Here is a 17,435-nt window from a genome sequence, read left to right on the forward strand (position 1 = left end):
CGCACTGTCCTTTTACCCTTTATTTGGGTATTTTCTTTTTGCTATTCCACGTTTTTTTTCTCCTTTCTTGTACTTAATCCCTTGAATAAATTAAGCTTGTAGACCCCCTAACCAGCCTCAGCTACCTTTGTCACGGCAACTGAGTTGACTACTCTTTCATGCCCTCCCATGTTTGCAGCATGCAATTTGAAAAATACAAGTAGTCACAGCCTGGTTAAGGCCAATATCCCTCGCGGGTATGTGCCATTATGTGCCATTTTATAAGGCAAACAACGGCAACAACAATGTTCAGCCGTAAATTGCATGTGAGGGGGTCCAAGTAAAAATATGAAAGCAAGTACGTTGCACAGTATCGTTCAAAGAGGTTTATTTTAGGCTGCTCAGTCATCCCTTTGTGTTAAGTGAGAAAATAATTTTTGTACCTAAGAACCGGTTTCTTCTGCCGCGGATGCTCCGTTTTCGCTTTTCACTGCAGGGTATTCACTCGATGAATCTGTTGATGCCACTTTACAGCGATTTCTGCTTCGTACCAGGCAGGCGAAGTGGTAGGCACTAGTCAGGCGTGCCAGTATACTCTTCAGTTTCTATATATATATATATATATATATATATATATATATATATATATATATATATATATATATATATATATATATATATTGCTTTCATCTACATTCATTATTTATTAGTCTCCGGTTAATCTGCACCAAGATAACTTCACGTCAGGCGTATGGCGTCACGCGTACGCTAATGAATTTGCTTTCTTCTTTCACAGTTTGTGCTTCAGAGGGGGCCGCAGAGATGACTTGCGCCACTTCGTTGTAAATGTATAGACGAATGTGCGTTAGCGCAAAAAGACAAAGGCTTGAGCTATGCGCCAGGCGAGACTTCGATACTCATCGCGTGATTGCGGGTACGATTCAGTGCTGCGGGGGCCACTTAAAAAATAGTGTGCAGCAGTTTCACGGGTGCAATCTACAGTAGTGGCGCTTCGTTCTGTTCACACCGCGTGGCCAATAGATCGTTGTATTTTGCTTACGTACGTAGATGATGTTAGATTCTGACCACCGATTACTTTGAAGGTATAGCATTGTGAATTTCCATATTTTCAGCAACGTACTTACAATTTCCGATCAAAGGCAACCTTTTTATCTTGTTTTATGCCTTTTTTACTTATCTACTGGCTACTCTTAGCGCAAGAGGAACATCATTTAGTTTCATCCCTTTCCGCTAATGACAAATAAATTTTTTTCTAATGACAACAGCGGTTTCTCGGGTCTAATGTAATTGATTAAATTGACAGTCATGTCCTCGTTGGCGGGGCTCATGGATTTGAAGTTTACGTGCATGTGTATTCAAAATTCGGTACCCCGAATTGTGCCCACCGCACCGCCTGGAACAATCACCGAGGCAGCAGACGATATCGACGACCCGTAAACCACGCGTCCCGTAGTGTTCTTTTGTTGTTTTTTTTGTATAGCTTTTCAGCAAGAACGCATAAAGCGTACTCTGCTGACAAGATGCCAAAATCGTGGTACTATTGCAGGCACACAATGCGGCATGGCTTGCTCGATGAGCTAGGGCGACCACCGCCAGAGCACGCGCCGCTAGCTCCTGACGCAGGCCCTGCGGCAAGCCGACATCGAGGAGAACCGGTTGGAGCCGATGAGGCAGCGCTGCGACTCGAGCATTCGCCGGGACGCGTTGACGCAGCGGGCACCGCCGTGGGACTGCATGTCGGCGAAGTACGGGTGCCTCAGCTGGCGCAGCGAGCACGTCTCGGCGGGCGGGGGCGCCTCGTCGCACTCCGGGCCAGGATGCAGCACGCAGTGCCTGCGGCACTCGTCCCAGCTGCGGAACACGCCCCGGTGGCTGGCCGAGAGGCAGCTGCCCTGCGGGAAGCTCCACGCGACGCACCTCTTGCCGTCGAAGTACCACGGCTCATACAGGACGTCTTGCCTGCACAAGGGACGTGGTGTTCATCTGCATAATGCATACCTCTACACCCTACTATGATCGCTGTACGGGCTCCCCGTATATCAGGACCTTGTTAAGAGCTAGGTCCATCGCCAATATAGTAAATAACAGATAAGAACGATTCCACTAAGCACCTCTATAAGTATAAAGGTGTTTCAGGGCAGACTTTAAGTAATTCTCAAAAATTTGTTCTTTGAGGTAAAAATATGGCTTTTCAACATGGTATTAGGAGTGTTCGCAGACAACAGAAAACTGGTGAATCGTGTATGTAGGAACCAGGTTAACTAATTTTTTAATAGTTAATTTTTTACCTATTCGAGTAAGGCGCCTAGTTGCTAATAGAGATTTGTAGCCGGTTGTTAGTAATAGTCATATAAGGGTATAGAATCTGGAAAACGCGATTACCGTTGGCGCTGTGGCTGAACAAAATTTGGCTTTTTTGACTAGTTACGTGCACTGGAAAGGTTGTTTTGCCTGCATGCTGTTCGAAAGCGCATGTATTTTGGTACGACGTAGCCAAATTTTGTCGAGCCACAGCGCCGAGGACAATGCCGTTTTCGAATTTTTAAAAGCTGAGATGGCTACAACTAACGACTGGCTAGAAATCTTTAGTAGCAACCAGTTGCCTAACTGTGATAGCTAAAAGTCTAATTATCAGAAATTAGTTAACCGCCTTACCAGCGTTTCCGGTGTCCGGCAATATCGACAATACTGTGCCGGAACAGCCACATTTTTACTCCAAAAAGGCTATTTTTCAAAAATTACTTCAAATATTCGCTAAAACACCTGCCATACGCGCCGCGGTGGCTTCGGGACTACAATGTTCAGCTACGGAGCCTCAGGACGCGAAATTGAAACGCGGCCCTGTGGACCGCATTTCGGTGCAGGCGATGCACAAAAATGCAATGTCAGTACGAGTTAAAAAAACCTTGGTAGTCTAACTGAATCCAGAGCCCTTCACTACGGCGTCTCTCATTGTCCATGCGCAGCTTCGAAATGTTCAACCCAACATACCAACCTTAACGTATGTACAAAATACCACGGCAGTCAGCGACAAATCGTAGCATGTGACTTAACCTGACCAATAATGAAGAGTCCGTCGTCTCAAATCCCCGCTGGTAGTCAGCATGCACATTACCGATCAAAGAGGCATACTGAGCTGGCGATCATCTAGCACATGTTGGCCTGCATATTTCCCTCTTTTGCCTGCGTCAGCATTCTATGGTGCCGCAGCAATCAAGCTCGTCTATGCGAGACGCGCAGTGCCGCAATTTTAATTCCTGCCTGTGCGTTGACTTAAACAGACAGAAGCAAGCCACTCTATTGAGTGCGATAGACGCTGCCTTTCATTGCTGCCAGGTAGGTTTCACTACACATGCTCTTTTTCTTTAGCTGTGCCGACAACTACACCATCATGGTGCATGCGTGCGCTGCCCGGTGTAAATCTTTTTTTCTCTGGGTGAAATTTTCTGACCTGCCCGTATTTCGGGGAGCATTACTCCTCCATAGAGAACTACTGTGGAGTCTATATCCTGGCAGAACTTTTGCAAAAACGCTTGCTGAATTGCATAAGACGTGGGTTTGTCAATCTCGCGAAGCCGACGCTGGAAAACGAGAAAGCGCGAGTTCTCTGTGTTGTGGTGGGTCCTATGAGCGGCCACTTTCAGTTGGCAACAACCCACCCGATAATTTAAACACGCCTGTAGAGGCGTTCATGGCAACAGCGAGAAGACTATCAAAATCGCAAAAAAGAATGTTTATGAGCCCATCCAAGAAATTCATTGATCAACCTACTTTCTGTCGGAAAAACTTGATTTAGTTCTCCTTTTCACCGCGGCCGCTAATCACTCGTGGGTCAGGCAACCAATGAGTGAAGTTAAATCCCAATCTTCAGTTGAGATCACAATGAACTTCAGGGGCGGAATCATTGGCAAATCTTAGAGGAGGAAATTAGGGTGGGCAGTGGGTTTTTGGAGGAGAGAGGGATGACGACGGTCTCATGTGGACATCGCCATTTTTTTACTTCATTCGCAGCCTCTTATTCTTGTTGCGCAGATGGGGCCAGCTTCTCTGTTATTAGCTTTGTCTAGACCAAATATTTACCACAACATGGCACCACAGTCGCATATCCAGCAAATTTTCATCCCTGCATATTACCACGTCGATCATTCCTCGAAATGCAGTCGCGGCCGGAAATATCGGAGGGCAATAAAGAGAACGGCCAGCTCATGGACCAACGCCTCCTCTGTAATAGAGAAGACGTTGCAGAGACGCGTCGCACTCACCGCGAGCAAGGAAAGAAGATGGTGCTCTCGTAGCAGCGGTCCGATGTCTGGCGGCCTTTGACGCAGCTGGCGAGGCAGATGTCGAGGCTCGCGAAACGGTTAGAGCCACGGTTGCAGACGTGCACCGTGTCTTCAGCCGCCGACACGCAGGATTGCTGATCCACGTTGTAGAAGAACTCCTTCTTTGGCAGAGTGCAGTGCGTGTACAGGTGGCGGTTGCAGGACTCGGAGTCCGTCTGCGATTCCCGGTTTACGGAGTAGAGGACTGATTCTCTCTATTGCCGAGTAGCCCACTTCCTTTGGCACCCTCGACTCAAGCAGAGCGAACTTAAGCACATGTTAAACTGTATTTCCGCTTAATTTGAATAAGCCACGAAGAGAATATTTGGCGTGCAAGTTGACGTGAGGCGTCCAATGAAAACTACGTACACATTTCAGAGTGCACTCACTAGAAAATCGAGCGCGGCGTCAGCTACACCGGGAGCCGATCTTGTGCTCCGGTGCTGTTTTGAGAGGATAAATGCAGGTGAGCTAGAGCGTTACGTGACCACAGCAATGATACACAATGATAGCAATGGGATACTGCATTTCGCGCCTGGTTACAAAAGCGCTCATTGGCAAACTGGCTGTACGTTAAAGACGACGAGAAGTTTCATTCTGGACGAAATGCAGCCATACGACAATTTTATAGCTCTGATGCACTGCGCATGCACTCACGAAATTTTACGCGTCTAGAGTTATTCAGCGGCGGAACGCTTTTGTCAACCTCTGCTACAGAGGACGCAGAAGTGTGTAGGGAATGCGGCTTCACTCTTCGAACACGATAGCTGCGAACTGCACGCGCCCTTAGATAGCGCTGGCTGTACGGAGCGACAGGCCTTGTCATGTTGCCTTTCATAAAGAATGTGAAAAGCACAAACGTTTTTGGAACGTTGCTCGCAGTAACGCCAATAGTAACACTTCTGCACGCTCACTGGGTCAGGGATGTTGCCGCACTCCAAATGTCCAAAGCCAATGACTGACAGAGACAAAAGCCACGATCCGGAGCGTGGCCAAGATCTCCAAGTGACTGCAATTCTCACATCATTTATGAATCTCTTGCGTGGTCTGCTCTCTAGCCTGCGCACGCCGCCAGCAGCACACAACGCACTGCAAGTGCTGGGCTCTCTACACCCAGTTCTTGCAGCATAACTCAAGTGCAGTCTAGGCTGCAGTTGAGTTCATCAGCCAAGAACGTCCACAGGAAGGGACAGTGCGGTACCAAAGGAAACAGCACAGTATCGCTGGCCGACAGCGACTGGCTTGAAGGAAGAATTTTGACTTTGCTCCTCGCCCCTTCTTTCTTTAGCTTTCAAATACCCTCATCTTTCTTCCCCAGTGCAGGGCCGCCAACCGAGACACCCTTCTGGTTAACATCCCTGCCTTTCCTCTTCCTCTTTATCTATCTCTCTCTCCGGCACTACATCTAAATCAGATAACTCACGCGAATTTCCTGGTCCTCGTCGGGATCATGCGTACGCGCCTCTGAGACGGCAGTCGTCGTCTTCGTGCTTAACACCGGGGCACGGTATACCACTTCATTTCTTGCCCTTCCACCAAAGGGGAGAACGAAGCGAGAACGCTGTGCAGCCCTCTTCCTCCCGCCTCCTGCAGCCCGTGGCGCGGCCATTCTGTGTGGGATCCCTGGTCGGCCGACAGCATGTGGAGTCGCCGCCAGGCTGCGTGCCCTGGCACCGTCCTCGGGGGTGATGTCGTGGGTAGCGAATGGCCCGTGGACCGCAAGGAGGCCCAGTCCCAGGAGCATGCCAGCGAACGCAATGCCGAGCACGAAGCTGAGGCACTCGTGGCTGCTCGTCTTTGGTGGCTCAGGTTCTATCAAAGAATCGTGAAGGGGGTCCATAGCACCATCGTAGAAAACGGGATAGCACTGCTCTGGCGCCTGAGCAGCCCCCCACGCTGCCTCAGCCTGGACACTTGCGTCTTGCTGAGGGCCAGGGGACGTCGGAGAGGGCGGCCCGCTCTCCTGTTGTAGGTGGGCCGGCGGCGAAACTACGCCAGGACTGTCGGCTTCTTGGCGCCCCTCGGGGCTTTCCTGGGCGGACTGCATTCTCGACAAACGGCAAGGGTAAGTGTGGGTTGTGAGGAAAGTTGTTGTTGTTGTTAGCAAGGCGAGTCACTGCCACATCGGTGTGCACTTCTTCGTCTTCTCTAGTGAGTAGCACTTGGAACAAAAGCTGTTATGCGTGTAGGCTTTCTTCTTTTCTTTAATTGCCGCGTGCTGGCGCCCCCTGCGATGGACACCAACATCATGTAATCGGGTCATGCCTGTTAAGGGAGTGGGGAACTGTGCGTGGTGTGCGGGAAACAGCCTCGTTCAAGTGCGTATCAGGGCTCATTCACGATTAAGAGTCGCAGAGGTCGCGCGATCAGCAGACGCCTGCGACTACACCGCAGTTCGACAACACCGATGTTCACACATTCAAGGGTGACCTGCTGGTTGCCTTCTCATTCGATTCTCATTTCAAATGAGAAATCTTGGGAATGACGCCATTCGCGTACTTTCCAGAGTTTTGTCTGCTTTCGCCGCGCCTCCTGCGGTCGCGCTTGGCCCTCGAAAGTGTTCTGGTCCCTCGATATTAGCAATGCACTGCGATGACCTGAGCGAAGAGGAGGATGTTGCGGCAATGTGCACCGCGGCCGTACTATTAACCTGCTTCTGGACCTGTAAAGTGACAATGTATAACGTGCGGGGTGCATGATTACATTCTATCAACAGTACATTTCTACAGATGATTATGATGGTGATGGTGCCCGGCGCAGTGCCCTTCTAGCCGACATCGTCTAAGACGATAAAGATAATGATGAACTCTGGTGGTGCTATCGTCGCTGCACCTTTTGTAACGGGCGGCCAAAGACGGCCTGGGCCTTAGTCGGAACAAGTTAGAAGGAAGTAGACAAAAGAGATTGTGTTGAACATATTATTAGGAGAAAGGAATGTAAATGAGAAGGGTGATGGTTCGGGCTAGTGGGTAATTCACTTGAGTTTCCATAGCGCAAAACAACAAAGGGGCAAGAAAAAAGCGTTAACTTGCACTAAACGCTTTATTTGGCGTTCACAGGGTTTATTAGGGTACGAACCAGTGCGAGATGGGAAACACATGAAACATCAGGCGGGCAGGGTGAAATTTGATCAAATGCATCTCAAAATAAAAAAATATAAAACGAATTGCAAACGAAAGAAAACCTAAAAACTGGTATGCCGGTTCGCTGATATGCTTGGATGCAGGTAATTTTGAGACCTTCTGAAAGGTGCGTACCAGTTTTTAGGTTTTATTTGAGTTGCGATTTGTTTAGTTTTGTTTTTTGATTTTGAGATACCTGTGTTCAAATTTCACACTGTTAGCCAGACATCTTTCATGTGTTTCCCCTCTAGCACCTGGTTTGCACCTTTTTAAACCCCGTCAGTGCCAAGTTAACCGTTTAGTGGAAGTAGTTAGCGCTTGTGTCTTGTCTCTTCGCTGCTTTGCGCTATGGAACCTCATTGGAAAGAGGTGAGAACCCGGGGTTCAGAACCCAGAGTTCGTTGCTGTGTTGGCGCCTGTATGTCCTCTGTTTTTCACCGCCGCAATTTTCAGCTCCTTGGGCAGCGTGGTACCCTCTCTCGGTTGCATGGAGAGAAGTATGCACTGGAGAGAGAATAAACTTTATTGAGAAACTGGTCTTGAGAGGTGCTTGACGATCTCATGGACGGGGTCCTGATTCCAAAACTGCAGCTTCCTGAGCTGCTTCACGAACCTGGTTGATGAGCTTTAGCTGATCATCCAAGGTTACGCTAGTCAGCTCAGGCCCCAGCCACTGGCAACTGTACTTCACCGTTCCCACTTTCCGCCTACAATTCCTGCACACTCAGGTCAGGTTTGGCCGTGCAACTGGCGGCGAGTAGAATTTTTTTTCTTAGAAAGGATAACTGCTAATTTAAAAGCGTTCAATTACCATCGGTTCTGCGGCGCAATACATTAGCGCTCGTTTTCTCATGGAAATGATGGTCTGGCCTGTCTTTTTTTCCCCAAGTATTAACAGTGAGCAACTATTTTAATGTCTCCCATGGATGTTTATTACCTTTAAAAATGAATTTAGAGACGCTGTTGAGCCTTTTTTAAGGTTGTCAGACGAGTCGGGAGGCCAAACGGGATGTTGGAGTATAGAAGTGTTGAGCGAACGGAACTATGCCATGGCGCTCCAGTAAAAGCTTTGGTACCGATTAGAGACATTTACCATTCCGTGCACAGTGTTACCCTTACCTTTACCGGAGTACCGAGAGCCCGCCCACCGCCGGTGAGCAAGCGTTGATAGATCTCAATGCTGCCGTCTGGTGCCGTCAAGGCGATTTGCGCATGCGCTTTGGCTGCGCGAGGGCTCCCGTTACTCTGGTACCGGTACCGGTAACACGGTATTCTAAAGGTGTCTGTTCTGCAAAACGTAACTTTCTTGTTTACAGCGCTTGTCTTGGGATTAGCAAAAAAAAATCGTCACAGGCCACTGCTTCGCAAACAGTTGTTAACACGGGAGATCAACATTAAGATCGTTGAAATTTCTGTCCATTTCGCGTTAAAATATGTATTATTTGCAACGAAAGTGTCGAGAACGAGCGCTTTCCCGCTAAATGTACCGCTGCGGCACCGGGCGGATAAGCCCTCTGCTATGAGAACTGCACATGGCGTGCCGAATGGTGCTGGAAGGGAATGACATGTGAGAAGGTTACGGTGCTCCAGTCATTCGAATTGGTACGCGTACCAACGCTTCGTCTCTTCCAGGCACCACTAAGCACGCAAATATGGACGCGCCATGCGCAGTAGTGGACTCGGGGTCACAAACATCAGGGCTGCGCACTGATGAAATTTGGCCGACGCTCGCGTCATGAACGGTTTGGTCCTTCTATAGACCGTTTACAGCGCCTAATTCTTCCGTTTAAGACCGGATGGCGCCGCAGGCTTGCTCGGTACACGGCGCCATTACGGGCCTCGTAAGTCGCTGGCGTGCACGCCTTGGCGCAGCAGTAGAAATATCGCGGGTGGCAGCCGAATGTGTTCTTTCTACGAAGGCGTAGACATATAAAGGAAATACGTACTGTGTTAGTGTTTGCGAGCATTTCGACAGAAAGTTGAAGGGGAGGGATGCGATCGTTTGCGAGCTTCATGGAATCGATCTGCACAAGGACGCACTACCCCAGTTCGCGCCCGTTCGCCATGCACCCTTTCTGAACGGGCGATGACAACACATGCGTTCGCTCAGCGCTAGATATCCAATATAGAAAGAAATGTTTTGATCTTAGAAAGTTTGCGAGGGTTGAGTGCACAAATTGCCACACGAACAGCTGTTCCGCCACCGAAACTTGCACTTCGTGCTTTCACTTGCTTTGCATTTGCGTCTGCGCGTGTAGCGAGGCTCCATTGCTCGTAAGTTAAGGTGTGCGGCCATTAATAACAGGAGCGCCTGAGGCCGAATTAGGAACATAAAATGACGACATACGCCCCTACACACCGCTACAGTAGACTGAGCAGTGCACAGCGGTGCGAACGGACAACGCTTACCGTCAGACCGTGCCTGTCAACCGGGCTGATGGAATGTTTTCAGTTTCACATATTTCGTTAAAAAAAAATTAGCAGACCGCGTTCTTTCTTCCGGAAGATCTCGAAGCATTTGATTGCACACACCATCAGGAACCATAGCGCATTGTCTGCGCAGTCCCACAAGGGCAGTCCGCGACTATCTCATGGTGAACAGAGGGTCCATAGCACATGGGGCCAGTACAACGCAAGGGGGTGCAGGGAAATGGAATTTTCCGTGAGTGCAAGCATCGGAGTATTCTTCAGCGATACAAGCAAGTCTTAGGTTTATATGTAATGCCAGGGAGTCAAAGGCGTTACCCAGGGGAAATTTTCCCAAGAATCGGCTTTTTTAGGAAGTTGAAAAAATTCTTGGAACTATCATCAAAGCATTTAGTTTAGCGCGAAAAGGGATTCATTATTCTCTTCTAATCTTTTTCGTATAACTTTGAATTGCCGATTGTAGCCGACTGAACGTCCTTTTAAAGCTGCATTGTCCTTCCTTCGCATGAGCCGCCGCTCTGATCTCCGTCCCTCAGCACAGAGGATTTTAAATTTGAGGTTTGGCACTGAAATTATTCCGGAGCCCTCCACTACGGCACCTCTTCCTTTCTTCTTTCATTCCCTCCTTTATCCCTTCCTTTACGGCGCGGTTCAGGTGTCCAACGATATATGAGACAGATACTGCGCCATTTCCTTTCCCCAAAAACCAATTATTATTATTATTATTATTATTGGCACTGAAAAAGCTGCACGTAGGTTAAGCGACACAATGGCAGCGCGTCGTGCCTGTGCATTACCCCCTAAACAACTTTCAGGCCTGCGCGTCACGTGACGCGACGTCAGCGACGTCACTGCGCGCCGGCTGAGGGCCGCGAGCGATTGCGGCGCGCTCGCCTCGCGGGAACTGATGCCACAGACAGGCTTGTCGGCCGCCAGGTACGCGCGATTTATCAGGGCAAAGACAAATAATTAAGATTACGGACAGAATTATACATATTTATTTATCACAGCAGTCTTTGTCTGTATGCATATTTACAGACATTTACGACTACACATCGTTCGCGGCCAAAATACATGACAGACAGAAAACGATGTTGCGCTGTAATGTAGACGGATGTTGTCTTTTATACTGCGTGCTATAAAATCATCGTAAACAACTGACAGCCGAAACAAGTTGTTGCACCGCTAAGAGATACACACAGTTACAATACCAATCTGTATATTAAAGTAGGCCCTGTGGCACGGTACGAGTTTCAGATGAATGAGAGGAAGCAGAACATAGCACATTGCAATGCCAAGAGGTAGAAAACGAAAACCATACTCGGATCTTAACTGTAGGTTAGAAGAAAATATTATTTCATCCATTTTTCAGAGTTGGTGGCCGCCCTTCTATTGCATAAAACACAACATATTACTTTGTAGAGTCGAAGACATGCAAAGAAACCACAGTACAATAAACACACTTGTGACTAAACTGTGGACTAGGTTATAATAGAAAAGTTACACAAAGAACCACTTATTTCACTGCTGCAGGTACAGGAATGCACAAGGAATCCACTGCACAAACTGCATTGCACAATAATATAGACACTAATACAATAATACATAATAGACATTGCAACAATAGTACAATAATAGACACTGCACAAGAAGAGCATATACAGACAAAAGGTGTGACAAATAAGTCATTCACCTACCACAGCAGGCACTGTCTGAGGTTCAGCGCAGTAAAAAAAAGAACATTGCACTTAATTGTCAAAATACTTTAAAATTTCAGATTAAAAACAAATAACTGTCATTTAAACTCTGGGCTAGAAAGCATGCATGACGCAAACAAAAGAAGGCTCATTGCACTACAACAGGCAGAAGTTCGCCAGAAAATCACATGAGGAAACTGCAATAAAATACATGCAGTGCAATTTAATGTAATTAAATGTGCGGTGTACAAGTTACGGAAAATTACTTTTTAAGAAAGATTTAGGTTTTTCTGTTTTTTTGCCTTCTGTTCTTTAATAATATGAAGTTGATCATTCCTTTGTTTGCATAAAATGTTAAGCATTATGTTTGCTGCACAGTTTTCAACAAGTGTGACAAGGAGCTCGTAGGCATGCCCATTTTCACATGCATCTATGTCCTAAAACGTCGGTAGAGAGTTCAGCGTGAGTTGTCGAACGACATTCCTTTGGTTGGGCCCATGGAGAAATTGTGTGCAGGCACTTTGTGTCAAAAGCTTTGGAGCTACAACCTCCGTGTACATGACTGTTGCAATCACAAGGGCAGAGGGAAACTTGAGCCCACCTCGGTCCAAGTGTGCGATTAAGGAATGGGTGTCTTCTTCCATTTCCGTCTCACTTCCGTTAACAACCAAGTGTCCTCGGCAACTTTCACACTTTAAAAATTTCATTGTAGCATGCGCACAATACCCGCCAACATAACCAATAACTGGCATTTGTTCTCTGAGTGCATCAAGGTCAGCGTCTACAACTTGACCACTAAAGAAGGTTCCTACATCTCTGACACTGTTTGTCTCTTCGATGTTTCTGAAGTCATCAGTGCTCATCTTTGGCAGGGCATTTTGAAGGCGAATCCTGCCCTCTGTCTCACAAAGCTGTCGAGCAGATATGTGGTACTGCCCACCAGCCATTTGCCGGTACTGTCCAAAACGACTCTCGAGAGGATTCGTTTGAACTTTCCCTAGTAGGACGCACTTCAAATGAAGTTCACTTATGCAGTGCTTTGCCAATGCCAGTAAGGACTGAGCAGATAGCATTAGGGCACTCAAGGTGTCCTGGGTAAGGACCCCAGTGTCATGCCCATAAAATTCCCAGACATCAGGCCAGGTAATGAATCCATTCAGAAAACCTAATTTTGGGTCATCTGTACTGCAAGACATGGGTTCCTCGTAAACAGTACGATGATGGAAGTTTTTATTTGGCCTTTTTACTTTGACAATACTCCACCAGCGAAGAATGATTTTGATGAAATCTGCTCTTGCTGCCACATGTTGAAAATCAGCTTCACCACTGCGAGCTGCCAGGGCTGTGGCTACGTGCGTATTAAAAGCCTGCAGTACCAGCTTCACATTTTGCCGTTCCAAGTTGCTCGGATTAAGTGCCTTGGATGTCAAGCCATACCCAGACTTTATCAGTAGAGATGACTCCTCTTTATGTAAATCTCTCAAATTTTTAAATGAGACAGTCATTTCGCATTCAGGACGAACATCATTGTTTGAAAGCTAAAAACGTGGGTAGAAAAAGCAGGTACCCGCATTTTTCTGATTCAGCCAATTGTTTCCGATACACTTCAAAAGATGTAGAGCATCTACCACATAAAAAAATGGCCGATCTGGATCTGCCGGATGTGGATAAACATGACGAAGCATTAGCTTTGGCAGAAACATCTTCATTACCTTTCTGTTTAGAGAGTTATTGTCACAAACAACAGCTGTGACCCTGTACCCAATCTCTTCTAAGCGTATGATCACCTTCTTCAGTATGGCATGAAATTGGTCGCCCTGTATGGTTTTTACCGGAAGAATGTGTGCTACCTCCTTGAATGAGCTCAGCAGACTTTGTATCATAAACACGTGTACAGATGTGGCTGCCTCACTGGAATTCACTGCAGCACCACATATGCTGCCCCCTTATAATCAAAACTAGGCTTGATATGAATTTCGTCAAGCATCAACGTCACTGTCTTTTCATGTGGCCGCAGATGTATAAATATCTGGGAAAAATACTGAAGAAAAGTTGCATCACAAGAATCAATTTCAGGGCACATTTGTACAGATGAGCACACTTTCCTAATAGTGCTCGGATGGGGCAAGGCAAGTGTACTTGTTTTTCTCAAATACTTGTAGGCATGCGGCGATATTGTGTGGAGAATGCATGCAAACACCATTGCCTGTGTGCTGTACTGAATACGCTCTGCAGAGAGCAGTGTTAGCTGTTCCTTTAAAACTTTTATAGCCCCTTTCTTGTTTTCATTAATGCTTGCTTCCAATTTGTCTAGAAGAGAATTTACTGCAAGCGGCAGGTGGTGAGAAATAGAACACTCGCCAGACTCGTCAGACAGCATGAACAGGTTGTTCAAAACTTCCAACAAGGAGCTTACTTTGCCAATCGTGTCTGGTACAGCAGCGCTACCAAGATTCTTGATCGCGGATACTTGGTAGCAGGCTGAGACTTGGAGGTTTTCGAACACTGTTGATGACGCCTTCAACCAAGGTTCACGATCGTTGGTGATGTTCAAAAACATCGTACTTTTCTTTATGAATCACAGTCCACTGCACTGACACTGAGGCCACTTGCAGGCGCGCCTTTAGTTCTTCGAGTGACGAAAATTGGTCTCTCTCCTGTTCCGCTTCATATGACGCCACTGATCCTTTGACCGCACGGGCGAGTTGGGAAGCTTCTAGTCGGCTCCTCTCAGCATCAGGTGCTTCTCTCTTGCTGTTGTCTGGTGCTGAAAGGTACGAGGGACAGTTGAGAAATACGGTAGGCACCGATCCACGGCGCAACCGTGGTAGTGGCAATCGAACTGTAAGAACATTTCCTGTTCTTGGATCCGTATAAGATGTCGTCGTCTCGATGCATGAAGCGTCGAAATGATCGGCGCAAACCTGCACAAACGTACAAACGTTTCGTAAACATCTCAGAATCCACTTATTAATATAGCCTACAGCTAGCCCCTTTGTCTATAAGCGTGTTTGCAGCAAATAAATGTGGCCACAATCAATCTATCTGGGCTTCGGAAGTATCACAATAAACGTGCTGATTAAGTAAAAGCAACCAGGAGCACATAACAGTACCATAAACATTACTTACCTTAGTGCACGAAGTGGGCACGAAAACCTTCCTTGGAATGGCGTGTAACCACTTATTGAAAGTGTCGCCGTCTTTGGGGAAAGAAAACACTTGTATCTGCCTGCCCGTATCGTAATTTCCGGTGCACCCCGGCACACAACACTTGTTCGGCACTTTAGTATCCACTGCACATCGCACACGGAAACAAAATTGCCGCAAAACAACGCCGAGAGACGACAAACGCGACCGACCACGCAGCTGCAACCAACCGGCCCGCGCGGCGCAGGGAGCGTGAGAACAAGCGTTTGCGGGTCGGTAGGCTGGAAACGCTGATTGGTTTTAAGAATGTGACGTCACCCGTGACGTCACGTTTGAACGTCATGGTCACGTGATTTTTATTGACGTCTTGTCCGGTTTGGTACACACGTTTTCCCTAGGTTTTTCTCGGAATTTCCCACGTTTTCCAACGCGCGCAGGATAAAAAAAAGCGCATCTTGCACGTGTGCACGTGTCTCTATTTAAGCAAAGTGCGCCGCTGATTCCACATGGACTATTCCTGCCGAAGAGGCTCCAGAGAAGTCTGCCCTGTCTGCGTTTGATTCTGTTTATTTGTATACTCGTTTGGCCAGCGGCACGCGAGTACATGCATCTATAATTCTTATCTGTTCCGCGAATCCGCCACCGTCTGTTACTGTACTAGCCGCCGCTCTGCCTTGAGGGCGTCTATTCTCCCCTCCTGCTCCTCGTTTTCCTTTTTTTTATTTCTCTTTTTTTCTGCCCGTTCACCGCGGCTGCTCCGTGGACAGGGGGCGACAACAATAATAATAATAATAATAATAATAATAATAATAATAATAATAATAATAATAATAATAATAATAATAATAATAATAATAATAATAATAATAATAACCATATTCATGCAATGATTGACGCTGGTTTCCAAGTTGACGCAATATTTTTAGATTTTTCTAAAGCATTTGATCGCGTTCCACACCAAAGGTTGTTGCTTAAACTTTCCCAACTGAACATTCACCCTAATATTATTGCATGGATAGCAAATTTTCTCTCATCTAGAATTGAGTTCACATCAGTTAACAACTCTAACTCATGTTACGCTAATGTTACGTCTGGAGTTCCACAAGGAAGTGTACTGGGACCTTTACTTTTCCTTATCTATATTAATGACTTACCCAATTGCGTGACGTCCAGAATCAGACTATTTGCTGACGATTGTGTGCTTTATCGACGTATAACCTGTAACACTGACAGCCAGCCACTGCAGTCTGATCTTGAAGCGATAAGCACATGGTGTTCTAATTGGTTAATGCCTTTAAATCTTCCCAAAACTAAGCTCATGTCTTTCACCAACAAGCCACGTATTCCTACCGCCTACTTTCTTGATAACAATAGTGTAGAATTCACCACAAGTTACAAGTATCTTGGCATTAACCTACAATCCGACTTATCATGGAATCATCATATTAATCTCACTCTTGCCTCCGCTAACCGTACTTTCGGACTTCTCAAACATAATTTAAAAGAGGCCGCGACACATGTAAAAAAACTAGCGTACACCACATTAATCCGTCCGAAACTCGAATACGCGTCTGCCATTTGGGATCCTCATCAGAATTATATCATCAGTAACATCGAAGCCCTGCAAAACCGTGCTGCGCGATTCATCTTTTCTGATTATTCATGTTACACCAGCGTCACCTCATTGAAGACTAAAGCCGAGTTAGATAACTTAGCACTGCGCCGAAAAATTTCCCGTCTGTCACTTTTCCACAAGCTTTATCACCATCCTTCCCTTCATGATGAATTCTTTCAGCCACCGCCAGTTATCTTTCCACGTCGCGATCATCCTTACAAAGTTAAACGCATGAACTGCCAGTCATTCCATTATGCCTATTCTTTTTTTACCACGCACAATAACCGAATGGAACGCTTTGCCATCAGAAATTGCCACTGAATCTGATCTAAATAAATTCCAACATCTTATGCACTCATGTTTCAACAACTAAAAAGGTATTTTTTGAGCGTTCTTTTCTTCCGCCTTGTCTTCTTTTTATTTTATATTTTTTTGTACTTCAGCGCACCTTTTCCAGTGTTGTCTTTTTCTTTTTCTAGCGCTGCTGTTATTTATGCTCAAATTTTGCTGTTATGTGCATTGTTGCGACCCTTTCTGTGAATGCCTATTTATGATTAATATTTTGTGATTTCTATTTTATTTTAGTGCAATATATTTAACCTTATAACAATGCTTTGTACTTACTCCCCCCCCCCCCCCCATGTAATACCCTCAAATGAGGGCCTTTGGGGGTATTTTGAATAAATAAATAAATAAATAAATTGGTTTTTGGGGAAAGGAAATGGCGCAGTATCTGTCTCATATATCGTTGGACACCTGAACCGCGTGTACTGTGCGATGTCAGTGCACGTTAAAGATCCCCAGGTGGTCTAAACTATTCCGGAGCCCTCCACTACGTCATCTCCTTCTTCCTTTCTTCTTTCACTCCCTCCTTTATTCCTTCCCTTACAGCGCGGTTCAGGGGGGCGACAGCGCGTTTTTCTTTTTCTCTTTATTTCTCTTTCTCCTTTGTAAAACGCTCTCCTTCGAGCAAACAAACAGATCACACAAGAGACAAACAGCGAGCGGCCAGACTCCTCTCTTCGACTGAGGGAAAGGACGAGGGTGGTTAAAGGAACAGACGAAAAAAAAAGGGGGGGGGGAATAGAAAGCAGAGGTTAGAGAC

The 17,435-nt window shown here is 46.5% G+C and overlaps 1 protein-coding gene and 1 pseudogene across 1 annotated transcript; both read right to left on the reverse strand.

The window, feature by feature from the left end:
• Positions 1-1,536: 1,536 nt before the first annotated feature.
• LOC144100275 (uncharacterized) lies at positions 1,537-6,457 on the reverse strand. The gene is made up of 3 exons (XM_077633269.1): positions 5,746-6,457; positions 4,263-4,498; positions 1,537-1,959 (listed from the first exon to the last, which is right to left on the reverse strand). Exons 1-3 carry the CDS (start codon positions 6,367-6,369, stop codon positions 1,608-1,610), a joined length of 1,212 nt encoding a protein of 403 aa, XP_077489395.1. The 5' UTR covers positions 6,370-6,457; the 3' UTR covers positions 1,537-1,607.
• A 7,103-nt stretch (positions 6,458-13,560) lies between these two features.
• LOC144121579 (uncharacterized) lies at positions 13,561-15,058 on the reverse strand (annotated as a pseudogene).
• Positions 15,059-17,435: the final 2,377 nt, after the last annotated feature.

The sequence above is a fragment of the Amblyomma americanum genome, chromosome 1 (assembly GCF_052857255.1).
Source record: "Amblyomma americanum isolate KBUSLIRL-KWMA chromosome 1, ASM5285725v1, whole genome shotgun sequence".
NCBI lineage: Eukaryota > Metazoa > Arthropoda > Arachnida > Ixodida > Ixodidae > Amblyomma > Amblyomma americanum.